This window comes from Hyla sarda, chromosome 3 (assembly GCF_029499605.1).
Source record: "Hyla sarda isolate aHylSar1 chromosome 3, aHylSar1.hap1, whole genome shotgun sequence".
Taxonomy (NCBI): Eukaryota; Metazoa; Chordata; class Amphibia; order Anura; family Hylidae; genus Hyla; species Hyla sarda.
This window is the reverse complement of record NC_079191.1, coordinates 292,126,603-292,151,783: the sequence shown is the minus strand read 5'-3', so window position 1 is coordinate 292,151,783 and position 25,181 is coordinate 292,126,603. Positions and strand designations below refer to the sequence as shown.

At 45.0% G+C, this 25,181-nt stretch overlaps 1 protein-coding gene across 1 annotated transcript in view; it reads right to left on the bottom strand.

Annotated features, from left to right (window-relative positions):
- The window catches only part of MPC1 (mitochondrial pyruvate carrier 1), a 109,745-nt gene that overhangs the window by 83,758 nt on the left and 806 nt on the right, over nt 1–25,181 (bottom strand). The window contains exon 2 of the mRNA XM_056566856.1: nt 10,227–10,230. Within this exon, the coding sequence (XP_056422831.1) occupies nt 10,227–10,230 (4 nt within the window). The remainder of the gene's footprint in view (nt 1–10,226; nt 10,231–25,181) is intronic.

Genomic DNA, 25,181 nt, shown 5'->3' with positions numbered 1-25,181 from the left:
ACTTTTTTTTTTTTTTTTTTTACACCCAAAATTTTGCCGCAAGAGCTGTTTTTTTTGCGCAAATATAAGCCATCTTTGACTTAACGTAGCAAGATGCTCTAAATCATCGATTCTATTTTCCAAAGAGTGGATTGAGGAGGTTACTATATTTACCCCCAATTTATGAAGCTCTTTGCGCTTGATTGATAAATTTAGCGCTTCTGCACATAATTTAGAGTTCGGGAAAAGGGGTAAACTGCTTCTACCATACACAAATAATGATACATGTCCCCCACAGAGAATGAACATGTGTATAGCAATACATGTGTTACTGCAATCCTTTTCTGGGAGAAATACTTCTTTTTCTTGAAAACCGTCAGGGGTGCCAACATTTATGGCCGTGACTGTATGTAAAATACCTTTTGATCTATGTATTCCTGTAATGAGTGCTTCTGAATTTCTCTGAGGCTTCTCTCCCTTGTCATGAGGTCTGCAAACACATTTTTACACTTGTACAGGTTTCTGAAACTATATGGTGTATTTTTACAGCTTTTTAGACTTTCACAGCTTTGTGACCAAAGTGCATGCTTTTATAACCCTATAGCAGCTATGTGGACCCTATAATGGTACAAACACACAAGAAAAAGCTCATAAAATGACCGAAGAGAAACCATTTTGCATAAAAATGATAGTTTAGCACCTTGTATTGCTTGTCACTGTGTATGGGAATGCTTCTCCTGAAGAGGCTGCAAGCTGTCTGCATGTTGTCTGGATCTCAGAAGGTGTTCTCACACAGTTGAAAGCTGCACGGATACACTGTACTGAGGCAGGGGAGCCAGCAGAGGAGAGAGAAAACTGCACCCCCACTCCCTTCAGAATTTCAGTCCTTTTCTTGGTAGTGCAGACCAAAGAGCCCTAGATACCATGGTTTGTTTTCAAAATGAAAAAGACAGAGACCCCTAGTGGCAATGTTTTTAAACATTTCACATCTTTAGCAACAACATTTTTTAATGGAGTATATTAGGAAAATGTTTAGTTTCTAAGGAAGTATTAAATGGAAAAAAGTTATTTCTAATGACAGTAACGGTTTAATTTCTGGCTTAAAATAATTGTTCCTCCTCGCTTTCTAAGATCCATAACTTTCTATTTTTTTCACTGACAAAGTTGTATTAGAAATTATTGTTTGCGGTACAAGTTGTACTTTTCATTGGCGCATTCTTTAAATTTTATTATATAATGTATTACAAAGCATCACGGTATTCACGGTATTTTTGTAAGTGATTGCGTATTTAACAGTATTCCCCCCTCATCCATGTGACCTGGGCGCCGCTTCTCTCCCAACACAACACCCCCCCCCCCCCCCCCAATAAATGATCAGCTGCGCTGTCCCCACATGTCACCCACAAGCGCTCCTCTGCTCATCCTCCTATGAGTTGCGGGCTGCCGGCGCTAGAAATCTGTACTGTACTACAAATAACGTTTCCCAGGCTGCAAAAACAAACAAAATAAACTTTAACTAAACTGCCTACGTTCCCCCGTTGCTCTGGTACCATCTTCACTGTCCTGCGCTACGATCCTCTAGCTGTTTCCTTGGGACGGCAAAGTCACAGAGCCGCCAGGCTATCATCGGCCGGCGCGGGACATTGTTGCGGCCGGTGATAGGCTAAGCGCACTGTCATGTAAGGAGCCGGCCTCCTTACACGATAGTGCACTCCGCCTATCAGCAGCCGAGGCGTGACATCGCTGTAGCAGGTTATAGGCTGCCGGCTTTGTGACATTCCCATCCCCAGGAAGCAGGCGAGGCCGGTGATGGGTGGAATTTGGACCAACGGGGGAACGTAGGCAGGTGAGTTAAAGTTTATTTTGTTTATTTTTGCAGCCCAGGTAACGTTATTTGTAATACAGTACAGATTTCTAGGATGAGCAGAGGAGCGCTTGCGGGTGACATGATGTGGGAACAGCGCAGCTGATAATTCATGATAATTCATTGGGGGGGGGGGGGGGCGGCGGAAGAAAAGCAGAACAGCGGGTAGATGCCCAACCAGTATTGCGGTATGGGCAAAATTCATATCTTGCAGGGAAAAAAATTAGCTATTCGGTATGAACTGGTATACCGCCCAGCACTATGTTGGGCAACATTTAAAAAAAATATTTATGATATTGCACACACAAATCATACATATGCACACATCATACATACACCCGCCGCTGCCCCCCCATCATACATTACATACACAGACATCATATACACACACACCATATATACACAGACATCATACACACATCATATATACACAGAAATCATACACACATACACTCACACCATACATATGCACACATCATACATACACCCACCGCCCCCCTAATTATACATTACATACATATACAACCACCCTTCCCGCCACCTGCATGCTCCGCCTCCTCATTTGAGCTTCACACCCCCTGGGCTCTACATTACACAAGAAGCAGGGGGAAAGCGAGGACGAACACAGCTCGGGACACAGCTCCTCCCCTCCCCCGCACACAGCTCCATCCCCCTCCCCCTGCTCTGTCTCCACAGGACCTCATCTACCACGGAGAGGCTGCAAGTTTGCACGGGGAAAAAAAGAGCAGGTGGGGGAGAGAGGAGAGGACGCACTGCATGGGGCTGGGGAGGATTTCTGTGTGTGAAGGAGGACAGACTGCACTGCTCTGTCTGGTTCGGAAATCTCACCTCACACCGGCAGGGGGGGGGGGGGGGGGATTAGTTAGGGGTTCTCTGAGCAGCGGCTACTGAAATCAGCTGGGTGCTGCCGCCCCCTCCATACACCCTGAACGCCGGTGTGAGGTGCAGACTTTCTTTGGCTCCTCTATCTTATATATCTCTCTCTATCTATCTTATGTACAACCTATATGGGATCTAGTGTGCTGGATGCCGGCTGAAACTGTTTTTACCCAGGGTGTATGGAGATTGTGTGGGCAAAGAATCTCCCTACTAATAAAGAACAAGTAAAATATTTTGCTATCCTGGACTCTATCTACAGTAATTTTGTATTTTAAAAATATCTGACTTTTCTGCTTTTTCATCTGTATCCGCGGTTTAAACACCTAACTTTGTGGATATAAAACCTAACAATTATATTGGAGTCCCTGAACGCTTTTATATACTTAATGAGATTGCATATAAATTGGGGGCCAAGATAATTTGTATAAACTGGGATACAAGACGTTATTCAGGAAGTTCTGTTTTCTTTGTGTGTGTGTGTTTCTAACAGTAGTGTTGAGATTCGTGTTAACTGCAGAGTTTAAATGGTCACTCATTAAAAAATGTTTTGCTACTGCACAATAAAATATATTTCTAATATACTTTGTTTAAAAAAAAAAAAAAGTTTTCTAGGTTTTATTTGTGCAAACTCAGGAAGTGCAGCCTGGAGTGCTGAGGGGGGGGGGGGGTCCTAACAACAGCATATGGCAGTTAAGTGTGAGAGAGGCTATGATTAGATGAGACTGGACACACACCTCCCCCCCCCCCCCCTCAGCACTCTAGGCTGCACTTTCTATGTTTGGACTTCAGTCCAAAGTCTGTGTATGAGATGGGGGAAATGTGCTCTTGAGCTTTTTGAAGCACAAATAAAAAAAAATTATTTTTAAACAAAGTATATTAGAAATATTTTTTATTTACCATAAGGAGTGCAATAGCAAAAATTTGATTTAAAGAGTACCTGTCATCAACAAAAACGTTTTTTTTTTTCAGTTTTTTTTTCAAAACTTTATTTATCAGGTTTTTACAGGTATATAAGGCACAAACAAGCATAGCATGCGGTCGGGTGACCTCACAGATTACAGTACAACCTATCAAATTTAGGTAAGGGAGAGAGGGAGAGGAAAGAAACAAACAGGGGATACCGACATGGGGAGGAAGGGAGGAGAAGGAGCACAACCCTTAGATTAAATGTTTTGTCACAAATGTCAACACGAACCGTAGGTAAGTGGTAGCCGACAATGTCGAACCCAGGAGCATGTTTAGTGATCAACTAATTGAGAGGGTCCTTAGTAAGAGAACACGACCTAGTAAAAGAAAAATAAGGATAAAAGGAACAAAGTAAATAAAATAAAATCATAAAGCAAGGCGGAAATTGGGTATTTCTTCATTGAGCTGCTAGTTGGTTACGGGCAATATATCGCAACCATCTGTCTGCGGGCTATCATTCTCTCCATTTCACAGGCATATGTTATCTTGGCCTGCAACTGGGCAAAGTCCGGAGCGTGTTTGGACTTCCATGAAGATGCAATAAGAAGACGAGCAGCTGCAAGAATGTGAAATGCGATAGTTTTGCATTGAATAGGGAGGTCAATAATGTGATTGGAGAGCAGAGCAAAGTCTGGGCCCCATTGGATAACAACGTCCAGAACATCATGGAGTAGGTGGTGAACTCTAGACCAGAAGAGCGTTAAGGCACTGCATGTCCACCAAACATGTAGGAAGGTCCCCACTTGGGCGCCACACCTCCAGCAGGTAGGGTCTGTTCCAGGGTATATCTTAGACAGTCGTTCCGGGGTGTAATACCAACAGTATAAAAGTTTTCGGGCGGATTCAACATGGTTTGTGCACTTAGAGAGCTTAAATGGGAGAGAATATAGGGATAGCCATTGGTCCCCCGAAATATCCCCACCCAAGTCTCCCTCCCACATTAGTTGAAAGGGATGGGTGTCAGAGGCTCGTAGTAATTGTAAATGTTTATATGCTTTAGACACTCCACCTTTAATCCCTACGGTGTCGGAAAAGTAAAAAGTGTATAGCTTATCACCTGCTCCCGAAGGTCAAGAATGGGAGGAGATAAAGTGCCGCAGCTGGAGGAACTTGAAAAAAATCAGTATGGGGTATGCGATACTTAGGGGCAAATGTTGAGAAGGGGAGTAGAGAGGTAGAAGAGCATATATCACCTAAGCTTTTGACCCCCCCATTCGTCCAGTTAGTGAAGTCAATGTGAGGAAGAAGATGTTGTATAACAGAGAAGGGAGTTGAGGGGAGGGTACAAGGGGAAAGGACCCCAGAAGAGAGTGCAAAGTTCCAGATGTGGAGACAGGCAGAAATGGTAGGGCTGGGAGATGATAGGGGAGTTTTAAGGATGGCCACTCTCCAAAGTAAATGCTGTAGAGACGAGACTTTAGCAATAGCCGCTTCCATTGGAAGCCACCGGGCATCTGTATCACTCCTCCACCACTGCTTGAGACTCACCAAGTGGGAAGCTCTGTAATAATTGATTAGATCAGGACACCCCAAGCCCCCAAATTTAGTCGGAAGGAACAATTACTTGGCCGCAACTCTCGCCCTACCATTCTGCCAGATAAAATGCATAAGTAAGGATTGGAGTCTTTTAATAGCAGGGACAGGGAAGGTAACAGGTAAGTTGCGGAAGAGATACAGAATGTTGGGTAGAAGAAACATTTTGGAAACCGCTATGCATCCAAACCAAGAGAGCTGGATATGAGAGAGGCGTTTGATTTCAGAAGAGAGGGTAGAGGTCAAAGCAGAGAGATTAGAGGAAACAAGTGAGGACAAGGAAGGCGTAAGAAGAACCCCTAGGTATGTAATGCCCTCAGTAGCCCACTGAAGAGGGTACCTAGATTTAAGCAGTGTAGTATCAGAGTGAGACAAAAAAAAAGAGGTAGAACGGTTGATTTGGAGGTATTAAGTTTATAAAGACTAGCTGCACTGAAGAGAGAGATAAGGTTCAAGACATTGGGTAGAGATTGTAGGGGAGAGGACAAGGCAATCAGGACATCATCCGCGAACAGCCCAATTTTGTGCTCTTCGCTGCCAACAGTTATGCCGGTAATACCAGTATTGCACCTGAGATGTTCCGCAAAGGGTTCCATAACCAGAGTAAAGAGAATGGGGGATAGGGGACATCCCTGCCTAGTCCCATTTGATATGGTAAATGAGGAGGATAGAGCGTTGGATGAAAATACTTTGGCGGATGGCGAGGAATACAACGCCATCAGACTGGTAATAAGGGGAGGGGGAAAACCAAACTTGGTGAGGACCTCCCGGAGATAACCCCAATGCACCCGGTCGAACGCCTTCTCCGCATCCAAAGAAAGGAGAAGAGAAGGCGTCCGACCACGGCATGCAATGTTAATGATGTTAAGAAACCGCCTAGTGCCATCGGAGGACTGACGGCCCTTGACAAACCCCACCTGATCGGCGTGGATTAGGGATGGGAGGACAGCCGAAAGGCGACTCGCCCACAATTTGGAATTAAGTTTGAGATCACAATTCAAAAGAGAGATCGGTCTAAAGTTGGGGGGTGATGTAGGTGGCTTCCCTGGCTTGGGGAGGGTGACTATGGTCGCTTCTAGCATCTCAGGTGGAATCCGGCCTGTTTGAGCCATATCGTTAAAGAGATCTGTCAAATCAGGTATTAATGTGTCAGTGTGTATTTTAAAGAATTCATTCACCAGCCCATCGGGACCTGGTGACTTTGCTCCCTTCAATGTCCCGATTGCCTTTGAAACCTCTAAGGATGAAAAAGGTAAGGTCAGAGAGGAGATCGCCTCCGGAGACAGAGAAGGCAAGGAAACTGAGGATAGAAAGGAAGAAATGGAGTGAGGGGTAGGTACCGTTGAGGAGGGGTCAGAAGTGAGATTGTATAGGGAAGAGTAGTAGGAAGCAAAAGCATTAGCAATGGATTGGGGGTCAAAAACTTTCGTGTCATCAGGTAAGGATAAGAAAGGAATGCGGCTCCTGGCAGCTCTCACCTTAATTTGCCTAGCTAAAACTTTCCCCTGCTTATTGGCAAGCCAGTATGTCTGGAGTTGCAGACGACGTAGCGCCAGGTCGAATTTGTGTAGATCTAGGGAATGAAGTTCAGTATTCAGCGCAGATATGCGCGAGTGTATGCTTTGCGAGGGAGATATCTTGTTTTGTCTGTGCAGGGTGGCGAGGTCCTGTTGGAGGGAAAGCCGTTTGGCGTTAATCTGTTTGGTATGGTGAGCTGATTGACTGATTAAAGTACCCCTAACGTTGGCCTTAAAGGCACACCACAAAACCGCCTCAGAAGATACAGAACCCTTGTTGATAGAAAAGAAGGATTCAATGTTGGAGCGCATAACAGGTTGGTATGTGGGGTGTTGGAGGATATATGGTTTGGCTCTCCATAATAATGATCGGCGGGTAGGGTATGACTCTTCTACAGTGATGGATACAGGGGCATGGTCCGACCATGTAATATTATGGATCTGCGATGTGGAGATAGATTGCAAAAGGGGGTTAGTAACTAGGAAGAAATCAATTCTAGAGTAGGAACTATGTGGGTGAGAAAAAAAGGAAAAATCGCGCTCACCAGGGTGCTGTATCCTCCAGACATCAAATAGGCTTCTGTCTGAAATCGTTAGGAAAATAGGCGTGGGCTCAGTAAGATGTGTGGGGGAAGTAGAATTCATAGAGGGCCAGAGGGTGACATTAAAATCACCCACAACTAGTAAACGGTCAGCTGGAGATGACCTCGCCACCATGGACAGGACATGTTTGATGAAAGCATGTTGTTTAGTATTAGGTGCATAGATAACAACAATAGAATACTTAATTAGGTTAAGTAGACAATGTAGGATCAAATACCTGCCGCCCTCATCCGCCTCCACTCTCACATCTGAGACTGCAATAGAATCTCTGATAGCAAGCGCAACACCTCTTTTTTTCCGGTGTGCATGAGAGAAGAAAATATGTGGGTAATTTTTATGGTGGAGACGAGTGGAATCAGCCTCCAGTAAATGGGTTTCTTGCAGACAGAGTAAATCTGCCTGCAAGCGTTTGGCTTCAGCCCACACCATCGATCGTTTGAAGGGGGAATTCAGGCCCCTCACATTAAGGGAGACAAATTGTATTACCATGGCGGAGAGGGAGGCGGATCGCTGGGCAAGAGGTTAACATAGACAATAAAGTCACAATAAAAAGGGACATATGTTCTCAACACTGTGGGTGTTCGTGGAAGGGTTGTGCAAAACCACAAGTAAACAGACATATACCACATAAGTGTCAACAGGACACAAACTGTAAAGTAGAATGCAGAGTGACAAATTACTCCAGGAGAGAGCAATTTAGGGGGAGATACAGGAGAAACTATACCCATATCTAACATGTGCCGGACCGGCAATATAAGAACTACACCCCAACTATGGCATTTGGAAGAAAATTAAGAAGATTTCCGCTTTCCATACTGTACCAGAGTCCAGTCTTCTGTCATCTTCACCGGAGATGGTTGAGGCGCAGTAGGGACCTTCGCAGGAATCTGTGGTGAATTAGGTGAAGAGGCAGTGAGGTGCCACTTGGAGCACAGCTCCAACAGATCCTCAGGAGATGCAGCCAGGTGTTTAGATCCGCTGTAGGCGACAATGATTTTGGTGGGGAATCCCCATTTATAGGAGATTCCATTAGCTCTGAGTAGGCTAGTGCCTTTGGCAAACTCTCGTCGTCTAGCCATGGTAGCGGGTGAGAGATCAGCAAAGATAGAGAGAGAAGCAAACCTGGTCGGCAGCGCAGGCGGGTTCCTGGCTGCAAGCATAATCTTCTCCTTAACATGAAAAAAGTGCACCCGTAGAATGACATCCCTCGGCGCCGTTTGCGGGACAGATTTCGGCTTGGGTAGCCTGTGGATTCGATCTAGAAGGAGATCTGGCGAAGATGCATTTGGTAGAAGCAAGGCAAAGTAGTCCGTCACAAAGCCAGCCAAATCCTCCGTTTTGACCTCCTCCGGTACTCCTCTAATGTGGAGATTGTTCCTCCGGGAGCGATCCTCCATGTCCGCCATCTTGGACCTAATAGCCGCGATCTCTTCTTCGAGGGAGGAAACCTTGTCCACTACAGCATTGTGGGCCGAGGTAAGTTCTCCCATCTTGTTCTCCACATGAGAAGTGCGGGATCCAAGCGAGTGGAGTTCCTTTTGGAGACTAGAGACAGCAGCACGTATTTCCTTCTGGATGGTGGAAGTGAGGTCTGCTGCAACTGCCATTAGCGCGGCCTCCGTGAGGGGCGAGGAAGGGCTAGATGAGGACCCACCGGTAGGAACAGAGGGATGCCGGAGAGAGGAGAGCTTCAGGTGAAGCCGGAGGAGAGCGGGAGGTAGAGCCACTGGAGACCGAACCCGCCGAGCCCGGGGAGGAAGGTCCACGTGGATGACCGGAGCTCATAGAGGTAGGGGAGCTCCCGGCTTCTGGAGATGTTCTTGCGCTCGCAGCTGGCAGGCCGCCCGCGCCATCTTGTAAGTCAGCCGCCGGGAAGAATTGGGTGAGCTTCAGTGGGCTCTTCTTGGCTTTTTTCGTCCGAGCCATCACACACCTGGTGCAGCGGGAGTTAGCAAGTTCGAGGGTAGTTAAATTAGCCGAGATGAGCCGGTTTGAGCCGCTCTATTGCCGGAGACTAGCGGAGCACAGGGATTATGCAACCGCCACCATGCGCGTCCAGGCCACGCCCCCATCAACAAAAACTTTTAATATGTTGTTCATAATCATTAATGAAGATATATTGTAATATATGTTCATTAAAAAATATTAATATTTATACCAGTTTTTTCATTTTATACTTTTGGCCACTAGGGGTCTCTCTTCTATGCCTGGTCTGCAGGCAGCTTCCTATGCTTTTCATAGTAAGTGTACAGCTTTTAGGACTAATGCTGAAGGGCTCTGGTCCTTCCACCAGAAGTTCAGTACTCTCAGCTCAGGACTCGCTCCCAGCCTGTGAGCTACAAGCCTGCACATGCCTCTCATATAACAGCCAGTCACCTCCCCCTCCCCCTGCTGTGTTCTCCCTGCCCCTCACCACACGTTATTTTATACATTGTATTATCTCACTGCACTCCCTGCTCAGTGCCCCCCCCCCCCCCCCCCTCCTGACATCACTGCCTCTGTAATTGCTCCCTCAGCCCCTGGTTCTCAGCATTGACTTTTTAGTGCAGAGACACAGGAGAGAGAGAGACAGGCTGCTGTCCCTCCCCTGCACTTAGTCTGTATGCACACTGCAGAGCAGTGTTTCCCAACCAGGGTGCCTCCAGCTGTTGCAAAACTACAACTCCCAGCATGCCCGGACAGCTGTTGGCTGTCTGGGCATGCTGGGAGTTGTAGTTTTGCAACAGCTGGAGGTGCCCTGGTTGGGAAACACTGCTGCAGAGGAAGAGCAGCATACAGGAAGACTGGCAGAAGCAGAGTCCCAGCCAAGCTTCATGTGACATCATGCCTGCCGGGACCCGCCTCCTTCCACCCCTCAGAAAGACAGTGCTCCTGAGCTAATGAAGAGGGATAAAAAAAAAAAAAAAAAAAAAGGTATTTCCACAGCGTTTTAAACCTCAATAAACACGAATAGGCATAGAAAGGAACAGATGGGAAGAGGGATCAGGGAAAGTTTAGATGATGACAGGTACTCATTAATGAGAGTTAACATTTAAATATTTTTAATAACTGTGGGGTTTATTGTGTACTTCAAGGTAACCCAGGTTAAAGTGAGGGTGAGGAGAGAGTATAGGTGATTGTTGAGTAACGGTTAGTTTCTGGAAAGTACAATAAAAGGGGGGGGGGGGGGGAAATAAGAAGAACGCAGGAAAAGATGACTGTGCCCAACCGCATTTTGGGAAGTTGGACATCGACCCAACAAAAGGAGAAAGGGGAGGGAGCGGTGGACGGAAGTACAATGGAAAAAAATCCTCAGATCACCAGTGACTAAAATTGTGGAAAGAGGGGACAACAAGAGCTAGAAAGAAAAAAAAGAAAAATAGTAGTGGAAAATTTGAGGAGATAGAAGAGGAAAATCAGGTATAAGAATGGACAAAAGCGATGCTTAACAAAATATTTGATGGTGTAGAAAAAAAACGAATGTAGCAATGAGGGAGGTCCAAAGTCAGATAGGATACTGCAATATTAAGACAAGATTTAAAAAAATATATATATTAAAAAAAAAAAAAAAAAATCAGAGAAAGGTTGTTGAAAAAGTTAAAAATGGGTGGAAAAAAAAAAGTTGATGAGACAGAGAAAGGTGGGCAAACAAGGAGGTGTCATGAACTGTGTGCTAAAGTGAGGGACCTAGAAGACAGAGGGCAACGTTCAAACCTAAGAATAGTTGGGGTTCCAGAAAAAAATGGAAGGAAACGGATTGTAGGGGATTTGTTAAATGGATATTAGAAAATTTTGACAAACAATGTTTCTTCAGTGTACTCGAAGTAGAGAGAGCACATAGGGTACTTTCAACTCTGTTTAGATTACTGGCGTTAGCAGATAGAGATTAAGTTCTGAGGGCAGCAAGAGAAGGAGCGGATAAAGAGATCGATGGCAATAAAATAATGATCTATCCGGACTATTCCAGGGCAATGCAGCAGGCTAGTTTACATTTTTTACAAGAAAAAATAAATAAAAAATAAAAAAGAGTTTAAGGCGAGGTTTCCACTTTTTTCTGGCAGTTTTTGGAAAACTGCCACTGCAGTTTTTGAGCCAAAGTCAAAAGTGGCTCCATAAGGGGAGAAGAGTAAGTCCTTCCATATAGATGTCCTATTCCTTTTGAATACACTTCTGGCTTTAGCTCAAAACAGTGACAGTTTTCCAAAAACTGCCAGAAAAAAAACCAAGTGGAAACTTAGCCTAAGAGAAGCAAATATTAGGTACTCATTATTTCCAGCCAAACTTAGAGTGACATACAAAGAAAGGTCATGGTTCTTCACCTCAGTGGAAGAGGTGAATGAATGTCTGGAAAAAGAGGGGATCAAACAAATTACTGTATTTATCGGGGTATACCACGCACCGGCCTATAACACGCACGCATTTTACCAAGGATATTTGAGTAAAAAAAATAGGTTTTTTACCCAAATATCATTGGTAAAATGAGGGTGTGTGTGTGTGTGTGTATTTATGTGTATACCGCGTTACACTGTTCACTGTTTCTGACCCCGCAGAAGCCCCAAGGAAAGGAGGAGGGGGGGGGGGGGGAGGAGGAGAGGCCGTCACTGCACGTTTCTCTCCCCCTGCCTTTCCTGGGGTCTAGAGCCCTGCTGCTCCTCTCCCCCTGGCTATCTGTGCCGCTGCCCCATTGCCTCCCCCATCCCCAGTTTTATAATTACCTGTTACCGGGGTCGGGTCCGCGCTGCTTCTGGCTCCGGTGTGGCGTCTCCTGCGTCGTTGCTATGAGCTGCAAGGCACAATGACGAGTGACGTCTTCAACATGACGTCACTCGTCATTGCGCAGCGCATAGCAACGATGCAGGAGACGCCACACTGGAGCCAGAAGCGGCGCGGACCCGACCCCGGCAACAGGTAATTATAAAACCGGGGATGGGGGAGGCAATGGGGGCAGCGGCGCCGATAGCCAGGGGGAGAGAAGCAAGAGTTTTTTTTTTTTTTCTTTTTTCTACTTATTTGTCTCTATCCTATAGAAGGTTCCCCTTTAATGAAGATACTGATCTGGAATGTGAGGGGGTTGTCGGATAGAGCAAGACGGACGGCAGTCTATAAAGTGATAAATAAGCATTTACCAGGAATTATCTGCTTACTAGAGACGTTTAACAGCTAAAAAAATTCAAATTTTACAGAGAAAATTGATTGCTAAGCAATTCCATTCAATACTACCTGCTACTCTAGAGGTGTCAGTGTGTTAATAGACAAAGGGTTAGAAATAGAAGTGTTTAATTCAAAAGTAGATAAAGAAGGTAGATGTGTGTTTTTGGTATTAAATTGGGAAGGAAGAAGACTGCTGTTCGCTTTTGTCTATGTGCCACCCACCTGCTCATCGGGAATATTTAATGAATTATGTGGGTATGCCTATGATAAAGGAGGAATCCCAATTGTTGTGATGGGTGACATTAATGCAGTGGTAAGGCTAGAATTCCACTTGGTTTTTTGTGCTGCGTTTTTTTGGGATAAAAAAACGCCTGAAAAAATGCCAGTGCAATGTCCTGCGTCTGGCGCTTTTTTTTCCCATTTGTGTGGAAATTGCATTTTTTGCACCATTTGGCTTTTTTTGTACCCAAAATTTGTTGGGTATAAAAAATAAATAAAGAAAAAAAAAAAAAGAAAAAAAAAAAGGATGCAGCAGTGATGGAAAAATATTTATTAAACGAAACGTATATATTTTATAACAAAAGGTTTCTTATTTTATAATAAAGTGTGTGTGTTTCACTTTTTTTCTAGGTAGTACTACTACTCCCAGCATGGAACAGACTGTTCCATGCTGGGGGTAGTAGTACCTGTACTAATAGACAGATCGCCCCGGGTCTCAGTCCTGACACCCAATGCGATCGTCCATTATATAGCACGGATGCCGCTGTATACATCGCTCACATCTCTGCACTGATTGGCCGGATGGTTGCAGCCAATCACAGCTCTGAGGGAAACAATGAGTGAGTGGCCGGCCTGAGTATAGTGCAGAGCAGGGATGCGAGCGCTGTATACAGCCGCTCTTCATCTCTGCTATAGACAGGAAGATCAAAGTGGGTGTCAGTAGTGACATCCACAGTGATATATCCATAACTGCAGGCACTACTACTCCCAACATGGAGCACACACTGCTCTATGCTGGGAGCTGTAGTACCTGCATTAATAGACAGATCGCAGTGAGTAACTTCTGACACCCACTGCGATCTGTCTATTAATGCAGTTACTACAGCGCCCAGCATGAAGCAGAGTGTACTCCATGTTGGGAGTAGTAGTACCTGCAGTTATGGAAAGATCACTGCGGGTATCACTCCTGACACCCGATGTGATCCTCCTGCATAATGTATGGATGCAGCGGCCGCTCTCCTATGGTCCTCTGCACTGCCGTATATATACACATATTCCTAGAGCTGTGATTGGCTGCAACCATCTGGCCAATCACAGCTCTCTGCGGGAAATATGAAAAGGTTTATATATACACATCAGTGCAGGGGACCATAGAAGAGCGGCTGACCACATCTATACCAGGGATGTGGAATTTCTATCGCCCGACGCCCCGGACTAGCAGTTTTAAGGGAGTAGTCCAGTGGTGATTCAGTGGTGAGCAACTTATCCCCTATCCTAAGGATAGGGGATAAGTTGCAGATCGCGGGGGGTCCGACCGCTGGGGCCCCCCACGATCTCCTGTACGGAGCCCCGACAGCCCGCGGGAAGGGGGCGTGTCGACCTCCGCACGAGGCGGCGGCCGACACGCCCCCTCAATACAACTCTATGGCAGAGCCGAAGCGCTGCCTTCGGCAATCTCCGGCTCTGCCATTGAGATGTATTGAGGGGGCGTGTCGGCCGCCGCCTCGTGCGGGGGTCGACACCCGCTATCTCGGCGGAGAGCCGGGGCCCCGTACAGAGAGATCGCAGGGGGCCCCAGCGGTCGGACCCCCCGCGATCTCAAACTTATCCCCTATCCTTAGGATAGGGGATACGTTTTTCAACACTGGACTACCCCTTTAAGCGCCGGGCAGGTGAATTTGTCCGGCCCTTAGCCCGGCTTCGGGCAAGCAGGGCCGGACCTGACAAGTGCGGCGGATCTGCAGTCTGTATGGAGCGGGCAGGAGTCGGGAGCCCGCTCCATACAGACTGCAGATCCGAAGCAGAGTAGGGGAGATGAGAAGCTGTGTATTTGTCTTCTCTCCCCTGCTCTGCAGACGTGTGGGGGGGGGGGGGGGGAGATGAGGGGGCGTGGCTTACTTCTCCCCATGCAGATCTGCGTCCTCTGGCTTCACTCCCCCCAGCTGTAGCTTCGGAGAGCTGAGGGGAGGAGGCGCGTCTGCACGGGGAGATGTATGCGGTGCTCTGCAGTATGTATGGAGCGGGCTCCGGACTCGTGCCCGCTCCATACTCTGCAGCCCCCGGCTGTTCTCAGTAGCCGGGGGCCGCCGCTAATAGCCAGCATGCGGCGATCGCCGCGGCTGGCTATTAACCCTTTAGATCGCCGCTGTCAAAGCTGACAGGGGCGTCTAAAGCCTGGGTTCTCAACCTGGGGTACGCGAAAACGCTGACAAATACCGGCCATGCATTGGCCAGTATTTGTCAGCGCATAGCCGCGGCAGCTCACTGTACAGTAGCGCGGCCAGAGATGCGGCCGGGGCTACTGTGAGTGAGCTGCGTGGTTGCCAGGGAGACGTGTGGCCTCCCCTGACGTTGCACAGAGTTGCCGCACAGCGCAGGGGGACGTCACACGTCAGTGCGGCCCTGTGGAACATCCCGTGAAGCAGCAGGCAACGGGACCACAGGACGCCAGGTAAACAGCTGTATGGTACAGGGGGGGGGGGGGGGGGGGGACTGTATGGGACGGAGCACAAGGCATTAAGATGGAGGGGGAGAGGGATAATGGCGGAGGGGGGGGGGGAAGTAATAAAGCACAAGGCATTGAAATTTTATGTCTTGTGCTTTATTACTCCCCTCTCCCCTTCAATCTTAATCCCCTTGCACCAGTCCCCCCTTCCTCTGATCCCCCTTTTGCCATATCCGATAATAATGGCACAAGGGGATTAATATGGAGGGGGGAAAATGACAAAAGGGGATCAGAGGGAGGGGGGAATAATGACACAAGGGGATTAATATGGAGGAGGGGGGGGGTTGATTATCCCCCCCCCCTCCATCTTAATCCCCTTGTGCTATTATTATCCGATATGGCAAAAGGGGATCAGAGGGAGGGGGGAATTATCAAACCCCCCCCCCTCCATATTAATCCCCCTGTATCATTATTCCCCCTCCTCCATCTTAATCCCCTTGTTCCATATTGGATAATAATGGCACAAGGGGATAAAGATGGAGGGGGAATAATGGTAAAAGGGAATCAGAGGGAGGTGGGAATTGTGGGACAGGGGGACTAAGACGGAGGGGGAATAATAGCACAAGGGGATTAAGATGGAGATGGGATGCATTAGTATAAAGGTAAGAACACGCCTTTTGTCTGCGGGTCACTGTGGAGGTAGCCGGAGGACTTACCTTTGCTTCCTCCTGTCCCGCTCTGTCATTGATAGATCCTGGCTGGACCAGGCTCTATCAATGGATCACAGAGCACACGGATTAATAGAGTTCAATAGAATCTATTCATCTGTCTGAGGAATCTAATGATTCCTCATATAAAAGTCTAATAAAGTGTAAAAAAAATAAAATAAGTTTTAATAAAAGTTTGAAAGACACCCAGTGGTCTTCAAACGGTGCCCCTCCAGATGTTACAAAACTACAATTCCCAGCATGCCAGGACAGCCGTTGGCTGTCCGGGCATGCTGGGAGTTGTAGTTTTGCAACATCTGGAGGGCCACAGTTTGAAGACCGCTGTATTAACCCCTTCCATGTTAAAAGTTCAAATCACCCCCTTTTCCTATATAAAAACATGCTAACATAATAAAAATAAACATATTTGGTATCGCTTCGTGTGTAATTGTACAACCTATTAAAATATAACATTATGTATCCCGTAGGTAAATGTAAAAAAATACCAAACCACAGATTTTCAATTTTTATAATATCCCAGAAAAAAAAAATTAAAAAGCAATTAAAAAGTCAGATCAATGCCAAAATGGTACCGATACAAAAAACTGATTATGGCACAAAAAATGAGCCCTCATACAGCCTGGTATGCAGAAAAAAAAATAAAGCTACAGGGGTTAAAAAATGGCAATTAAAAAATTTTAGAAAAAGTCCAGAATTAGTAAAACATGACGTAAACGATACAAATCTGGTATCGCTGTAATCAGGCGCCTAAAGTATAAAACTAACATGTTACCTCAACCACAAGGTAAATGGCGCAGAAAAGAAAAACCACCAAATCTGCAAAATTATCTTTTACTATTTCAATTTCACTTCCCTAAATATAGATATATATTTTTTGGTTCGGAGAATATGTTATTGAAAAATTTAAAGGTGTCATTATATTAGGTAGTTATGGCTATTATAGGGCGAGGAGGAAAAAACGAGAGCGTAGAAGCGAAAATTGGCCGGACAAGTGGATCGTCATGAGGGACAAGTAGATTTTGCTCCATTTTAGTCCCGTGGACAAGTAGTTTTTTTATAAAATTTCCACACCCCTGTATACATTATACAGGAGGACCGCAACGGGCGGTCAATTAGTACGGGTACTACTACTCCCATCATGGAATAGTGTGTTACATGCTGGGAGTAGTAGTACTACCTAAAAAAATAATGTAAAAAAAGAAAATAAAGTGAAAAAAAACACACACACACACACACACACACTACATTTTTATTATTGTCGGCTACATTTTTAGGAGCCACCCACTCACATAAATTGATCCCTGTTTAAAAATTAATAAAAATTTTGTAATAAAAAAAGATACATTTCATTAGATACAATTTTTTCCTTCACTACTGTATCTTTTTTATTTATTTTTTAATGGTACCCTACGAAATTTTATTAAAAAGGTATCTTCATAACTTTTTTGGATCGCTAAAGTCCAAAAAAGAATAAAAAACGCCTGAAAAAACGCCAAAGTTAAAACCCACATATCATTTTTCATGGGGTTTTCTCACTCCCATAGACTTCTATTGGACCAAGACGCCACGATTTTGACTAAAAATGAGCGACATACTGCGTTTTTTCAGAAGCTGAAAAAAACGCCAAAAAGTGAAAAAACGCCAAAAGGATTAAAGAAATGCCAGAGTGAAAACACGGCAAGTTGAATAAGAATTTTGCGATTTCTCATTGATTTACAGCTAACATCTGGCCGCAGCGTTTTTTTGGCCAAAAAAACACCATGCAGCAGAATTGGCGTTTTTCTTGGCGTTTTCACACAAAAAAACAAGTAGAATCCTAGCCTTAATGAAGAAAAAGATAGGTTAAGGTTAAGAAAATTGAGCCCCAAAAGTGTTAAAACAGCTCTAAAGAAAGTTATGGAGGAACTAGGATGGGTTGATTATTGGAGAGAGAGAAACCCAGAACTCATAGTGTATTCTTGCTTTAATAAATCTAAGAAAACATCGTCCCGTATACATATAGTAATGGGAAATAAAGAGATTGTGCCCTGGATAAAAGACATTATATGAACCTCGGAGCACCCTTGATGCTACAAATGATTTAAAAAAAAAAAAAAGATTAGGCAGACAAGTGTGAGAGTAGATCCCTTCTGGGTTGGGGTATGGGGCGAAGACTGAAATCATTGGCAAAATGCAGGCATATTTTTAAACTAATGATGGATCAGCTTCAGAGGGTATTATCTGGGATGCTTTTAACCCCTTAAGGACCCAGGCAATTTTCACTGTAGGACCCGGCCATTTTTTGCACATCTGACCACTGTCACTTTAAACATTAAAGGGGTTATCCAGCACAAGGTGATTTTAGTACGTACCTGGCAGACAGTAATGGACATGCTTAAGAAGGATCTGGGCTTGTCTTGGGCTAAATGGCTATGCTGTGAGATTACCATAATGCTGTGGCTAGCTTTCTGTGAACTTGTATTTCCTGTTTTCAGTTTTCTTGTTTGCCTACAAATCCCATGATACAATTTTCCTCCTTCCCACACATCAGCCACCCCACCCATTGAAACATAAATGAGCTGCAGACCTGTGGTCTTAAATCAGGATGCCTACAGCTGTTTGATTAGTTGCAGATTGCTCTCTCCACCCATTGAAGCAGACAGGTTCCCTGTCATCAGCTGACTAGCGAGTCAGGTCTCAACCGCATTGCAAGCTGGGAAAAATCTGAGACAGCAGTCATTTTGTATGCTAGTAAAAATAAATATTGGGGGGAAAATCACAGAAGAATTGTGAGGAAACCGTCACACACAGGTACAGACACTATATTATGAACTACACTAACTTTACAGCCCCTGTAGCATAGTCAAATAAAAAAAAAGTCCCGGAATACCCCTTTAATAACTCTGGGATGCTTTTACCTTTCATTCTGATTCCGAGTGTTTTGTGACATAATCTACTGTATGTTAGTGGTAAAATTTTGTCGATACTTGCATCATTTCTTGGCGAAAAAAAATTGAAAATGTTGCATTTTTTTTACTTTGAAGCTCTCTGCTAATAAGGAAAATGAATATTCCAAATAAATTATACATTGATTCACATATACAATATGTCCACTTTATGTTTGCATCATAAAGTTGACATGTTTTTACTTTTGGAAGACATCAGAGGGCTTCAAAGTTCAGCAGCAATTTTCAAATTTTTCACAAAGTTTTCAAAATCGAAATTTTTCAGGGACCAGTTCTGTTTTGAAGTGGATTTGAAGGGCTTTCATATTAGAAATACCCCATAAATTACCTCATTATAAAAACTCCACCCCTCAAAGTATTCAAAATGACATTCAAAAGGTTTGTTAACCCTTTAGGTGTTTCACAGGATTAGCATCAAATTGAAGGAGAAAATTCAAAATCTTCATTTTTTACACTGGCATGTTCCTGTAGACCAAGTTATTTAATTTTTACAAGGTAAAAGGAGAGAAATCTTCCTAAAATATGTTACCCAATTTCTCTCGAGTAAGGAAATACCTCATATGTGTATGTCAAGTGTTTGGCGGGCGCAGTAGAGGGCTCAGTTTTTCTGAAATGTTTTTTTTTGGGGGGGAATGTCACATTTAGGAATCCCCTATGGTGCCAGAACAGCAAAAAAAAAAAAAAAACACCACATGGCATACTATTTTGTAAACTACACCCCTCAAGGCACGTAACAAGGGGTCCAGTGAGCCTTAACACTTAACAGGTGTTTGACGACTTTTTGTTAAAGTTGGTTGTGTAAATGAAAAAAAAAAAATCTTTTCACTAAAATGACATCATTTTTCACCAAATTTTACATTTTTACAAGGGATAAAAATGCCCCCCAAAATTTGTATACCCATCTCTTCTGAGTATGCAAATAACCCATGAGTGGATGTCAAGTGCTCTGCTGGCACACTATAATGCTAAGAACAGGAGGAGTCACATTCGGCTTTTGAAAAGCTAATTTTGCTGAAATGGTTTTTGGAGGGCATGTTGCATTTAGGAAGCCCTATGCTGCCAGAACAACAAAAAAATATTTTGGAAACTACACCCCTCAAGGGGTACAGTGAGCCTTAACACCCCACAGGTGTTTGACGACTTTTTGCTAAAGTCGGATGTGTAAATGAAAAAAAAAAATTCTCACTAAAATGCTGTTTTTCCCCCCAAATTTTACATTTTTACAAGGGGTAATAGGAGAAAATAACCCCCAAAATGTGTAACCCCATTTCTTCTTAGTATGGAAATACCCCATGTGTGGACGTCAAGTGCTCTGCTGGCGCACTACACTGATAAGAGGAGGAGCGCCATTGAGCTTTTGGAGACAGAATTTGGTTGGAACAGAAGTCAGGGGCCATGTGCGTTTACAAAGCCCCCCCGTGGTGCCAGAACAGTGGACTCCCCCCCCCCCCCCCCACATGTGACCCCATTTTGGAAACTACTCCCCTCACAGAATTTAAGAAAGGGTGCAGTGAGTATTTACACCCTACTGGTGTTTGACAGATCTTTGGAACAGTGGGCTGTGCAAATGAAAAATTACATTTTTTAATTTTCACGGACCACTGTTCCAAAAATCTGTCAGACACCTGTGGGGCGTAAATGCTCAGTGTGCCCCTTATTACATTACGTGAGGGGTGTAGTTTCCAAAATGGGGTCACATGTGGGGCGGGTCCATTGTTCTGGCACTATGGTGGCTTTGTAAACACACATGGCCTTCAATTCCGGACAAATTTTGTCTTCAAAATCCCAATGGCGCTCCTTCTCTTCTGAGCATTGTAGTTCGCTCGCAGAGCACTTTACATCCACATATGGGGTATTCATACTCAGAAGAAATTGGGTTATACATTTTGGGGGGCTTTTTCCTATTTTCCCTTGTGAAAATGAAAAATTTAGGGTAACACCAGCATTTGTGAAAATTTTTTTTTTTTTTTACATTTATCCATCCAACTTTGTAGACTTTTCATTAAACACCTGTGGGGTGTAAAGGCGCACTATACCCCTTATTACATTCCGTGAGAGGTGTTTCCAAAATGGGGTCACATGCGTGTATTTTTTTTTTTGCGTTTATGTCAGAACCGCTGTAAAATCCACCCCTGAGCAAATCACCAATTTAGGCCTCAAATGTACATAGTGCGCTCTCACTCCTGAGCCTTGTTGTGCGCCCACAGAGCATTTTACGCCCACATATGGGGCATTTCCGTACTCAGGAGAAATTGCGGTACAAATTTTGTTTTTTGTTTTCCTTTTAACACTTGTGAAAATAAAAAGTATGGGGCAACACTAGCATGTTAGTGTAAAAAAAATTAAAAATTTTACACTAACAGGCTGGTGTAGCCCCCAACTTTTCCTTTTCATAAGGGGTAAAAGGAGAAAAAGCCCCCCAAAATTTGTAGTGCAATTTCTCCCGAGTACGGAAATACCCCATATGTGGCCCTAAACTGTTTCCTTGAAATACGACAGGGCTCTGAAGTGAGAGAGCTCCATAAGGATTGCATAGGGGTTGACATAGGGGTATTCTACGCCAGTGATTCCCAAACAGGGTGCCTCCAGCTGTCGCTAAACTCCCAGCATGCCTGGACAGTCAGGTGTTGTTGATTTGCAACAGCTGGAGGCTCCGTTTCCAAAACGCTGCCGTACAATACGTTTTTCATTTTTATTGGGGGGGGGGGGGGGCAGAGTGTAAGGGGGTGTATATGTTGTGTTTTACCCTTTATTATGTGTTAGTGTAGTGTAGTGCTTTTAGGGTACATTCGCACTGGCAGAGGTTGACAGTGAGCTTCCAATTAGAAATTTGCGCCGCTCATACTTGGAGCAGGAAACTTACTGTAAACCAGCCCGTGTGAATGTACCCTGTACGTTCACATGTGGGGAGGGGCAAACCTCCAGCTGTTTCAAAACTACAACTCCCCGCATGTACTGACAGACCGTGCATGCTGGGAGTTTTAGTTTTGCCACAGCTGGAGGCACACTGGTTGGAAAACCTCCAGTTAGGTTCTGTTGTCTAACTCAGTATTTTCCAACCAGTTTGCCTCCAGCTGTTGCAAAAGTACAACTCCCAGCATGTACAAATGCTGGAAGATGTAGTTATGCAACAGCTGGGGGTACGCAACTACAACTCCCAGCATGCCGAGACAGCTGTTTGCTGTTTGGGCATGCTGGGATTTGCAGTTTGGCAACATCTGGAGGGCTACAGTAAGAGATCACTGCCCAGCTGTGTGGGCATGCTTAGAGTTGTAGTTTTGCAAGATCTAGAGTGCTACAGTATAGAGATCACTGTGCAGTGGTCTCTAAACTGTAGATCTCCAGCTGTTGCAAAACTGCAAATCCCAGCATGCCCAAACAGCTGTCTGGGCATGCTGGGAATTGTAGTTTTGCAACATCTGGAGGGCTACAGTGTAGAGACTACTGTATAGTGGTCTCAAACTGTAGCCCTCCAGATGCTGCTAGGCAACTCACTGGCTTCTGCAGGATCCAGGGAGCCAGCCGCACGACATTGCCGCCCGTGCCGATCACCGCAGTTGATCGCGTCCCGCAGCCTCCACAAATGGTTAAGTGACCTTCGGCGCCCGGTCCCCTTCGGCTTCCCCGTCCTGTACTGACTATTGTGGGTGGGCAGAACGCCCCCGATCTGCTATTGGTCGTCGCTTTTGACGAATAGCAGGGATAGGAGGGGTGGCACCCCTGCCACCTCACTCCTATGCTTTCAGGGGTATCGTAGGAGTCTTGGACAACCGCAATCCCCCTTATATTCCGGGTCACCATAGACCCGTATGACCCGGAATAGGCGCAAATCACAATTTGCACTGATCGCCGACATTGGGGGGGGGGGGGGGGGGGGGGAGGGGTGTGTCTGATGACCCCCTGGGCATTTGCGCGGGGTGCCTGCCCCGCGCAAATTCCCACGGACGTTCATGTACGTCCTGGGTCCTTAAGACCCAGGGTGTCAGGACGTACCAGTACGCCTGGGGTCCTGAAAAGGTTAAAGGGGTGCTCCTGTGGAAACACATTTTTTAATCAACTATTGCCAAGTTAAACAGATTTGTAAATTACTTCTATTTAAAACTCTTAATCCTTCCAGTATTTATCAGCTGCTTTATGCTCCATAGGAAGTTGTAGTTCTTTCTGGTATTTTTTTCAGTGACCACAGTGGTCTCTCCTGACACCTCTGTCTGTATCAGGAACTGTCCAGAGCAGGGAAGATTTGCCACAGGGATGTGCTTGTACTCTAGACAGTTCCTGCTACAGACAGACATCTGCAGAGAGCACTGTGGTCAGACTGAAAATAATTCCAGAATGAAATATAACTTCCTTTGGAGCAAACAGCAGCTGATAAATACTGGTGGGATTAAGATTTTTAAATAAATGTAATTTAAAAGTCTTTAACTTTCTGGCACAAGTTGATTTAAAAAAAAATAATAATTCCACCGTAGTACCCCTTTAACGACACAGGAAGTAAATGTACACCCTGGTGAGGTGGTACTGCTGATAGCAGACAGGGACCCGCCGGTAATGGCCGACATCCGCAATCGTGCGGATATCTGCCATTAACCCCTCAGATGCAGTGATCAATACAGATCCGTTTTTTTCCCCATTTTACCCTTAAAAAGTGTAAAATATTTTTTTTTAATAAACATATTTGGTATCGCCACGTGCGTTAATATCTGAACTAATATAATGTTAATTATCCCCTATGGTGAACGGCGCAACGTTTTTATATATTCAAATGTGGTTTTAAAAAAGAATTACAGATCACGGAGCAAAAAATTAGCCCTCATACCGCCGCTTACACGGAAAAGTGAAAAAAATTATAAAACAGCAGAATAGAAGGATTTTAAATGCACTAATTTGGTTAAAAAAGTTTACGATTTATTTTTTATTTTTTTAGCGGTACAATAATAGAAAAGTATGGAATATTGTATTGACCCACAGAATAAAGAAAACATGTCTATTTTACCGAAAACTGTACAACAGGGACCAAAGGTGTTTAACCCGTTCTCTGCACGTGAGAGCGGTTTAAACCCCGTTAGCAGGATCAGGGTGTACAGGTACACCCTCAGTCCTTAAAGGGGTACCCCGGCGCCAAGACATCTTATCCCCTATCCAAAGGATAGGGGATAAGATGCCTGATCGCAGGGGTCCCGCCGCTGGGGACCCCCGTGATCTTCCACGCCGTACCCAGTTAGAATCAGGCCCCGAAGCGTGCTGGCTCAGGGTCTGATTACTGGCGATCACGGGGACGGAGCATAGTGACGTCACGGCTCCGCCCAGTGTGATGTCACGCTCCGCCCCCTCAATGCAAGCCTATGGAGGGGGCGTGACCCCCACGATCAGGCATCTTATCCCCTATCCTTTGGATAGGGGATAAGATGTCTTGGAATCGAAGTACCCCTTTAAGGACTCATCGCGGCCGCGACGGGACATTGCTGCGGCCGCTGATAGGCTGAGCACAGAGTGAAGTCACCGACCCGCAGGAAGTGGAAGAGACCAGGACCGGAGCACGGGCGGCGATATCTGAACAACGGGGGATCGTAGGCAGGTAAGTGAAAGTTTATTATGTTTAGTTTTACAGCCCTGGCACAGCGGGGGGGGGGGGGGGGGGGAAGATTTCAGTTGGAGAACTCCTTTAAGGGGTTAATGACAGTGCCCATTTAATCTTCACTTTTTCCTATTTATGGATGACATTTTGGGTGCTTCAGAACCAATTACCTGGTTTCCATAGAGTTATGGCCTCAACATACATTGGTTTTAACATACAATGGTAGTCATGGAACCAAACAACATTGTAACTTGAGGGACCACTATATCTCATTCCTTGTGTCACAGCACTATTTGGCCACACAAGATTTTCTTTTAAACACAAAACAAGTTCACATTGCAATGGGGCTAAACTTTATGGAGAAATATTTTTTTTCCTACCGGATCTCTGATGGATCCTTAACATGTCAATAGGATCCATTGGGACCTCGTGGATTGCTTTGTGCGCCAACCAACCTGTTTGGTGCAAAAATTAGCCAAACTGACTCAGAACTGGATGGAGCATAGTGGTAATGTGAACTTAGCCTTAGCACATAACATGGGGAGAGCTCCAAATGTTTTAGGTTTCCCTTCACTCAGCAGAGGTCAAAAGTGTCTCCTATTGATCCTGTTTATATCCGTGTACCACACAGATAAAATAGCGTAGTCTACTCTGTCCCATAGAAAGATATACTATACAACACTTCGGGGGGAAACTTAGGCTGCATTCACATCACAATTCCTCCATCCGACCTGAGTACACGATTTTCATAACTTAAAATCGTATATAAAATCGGA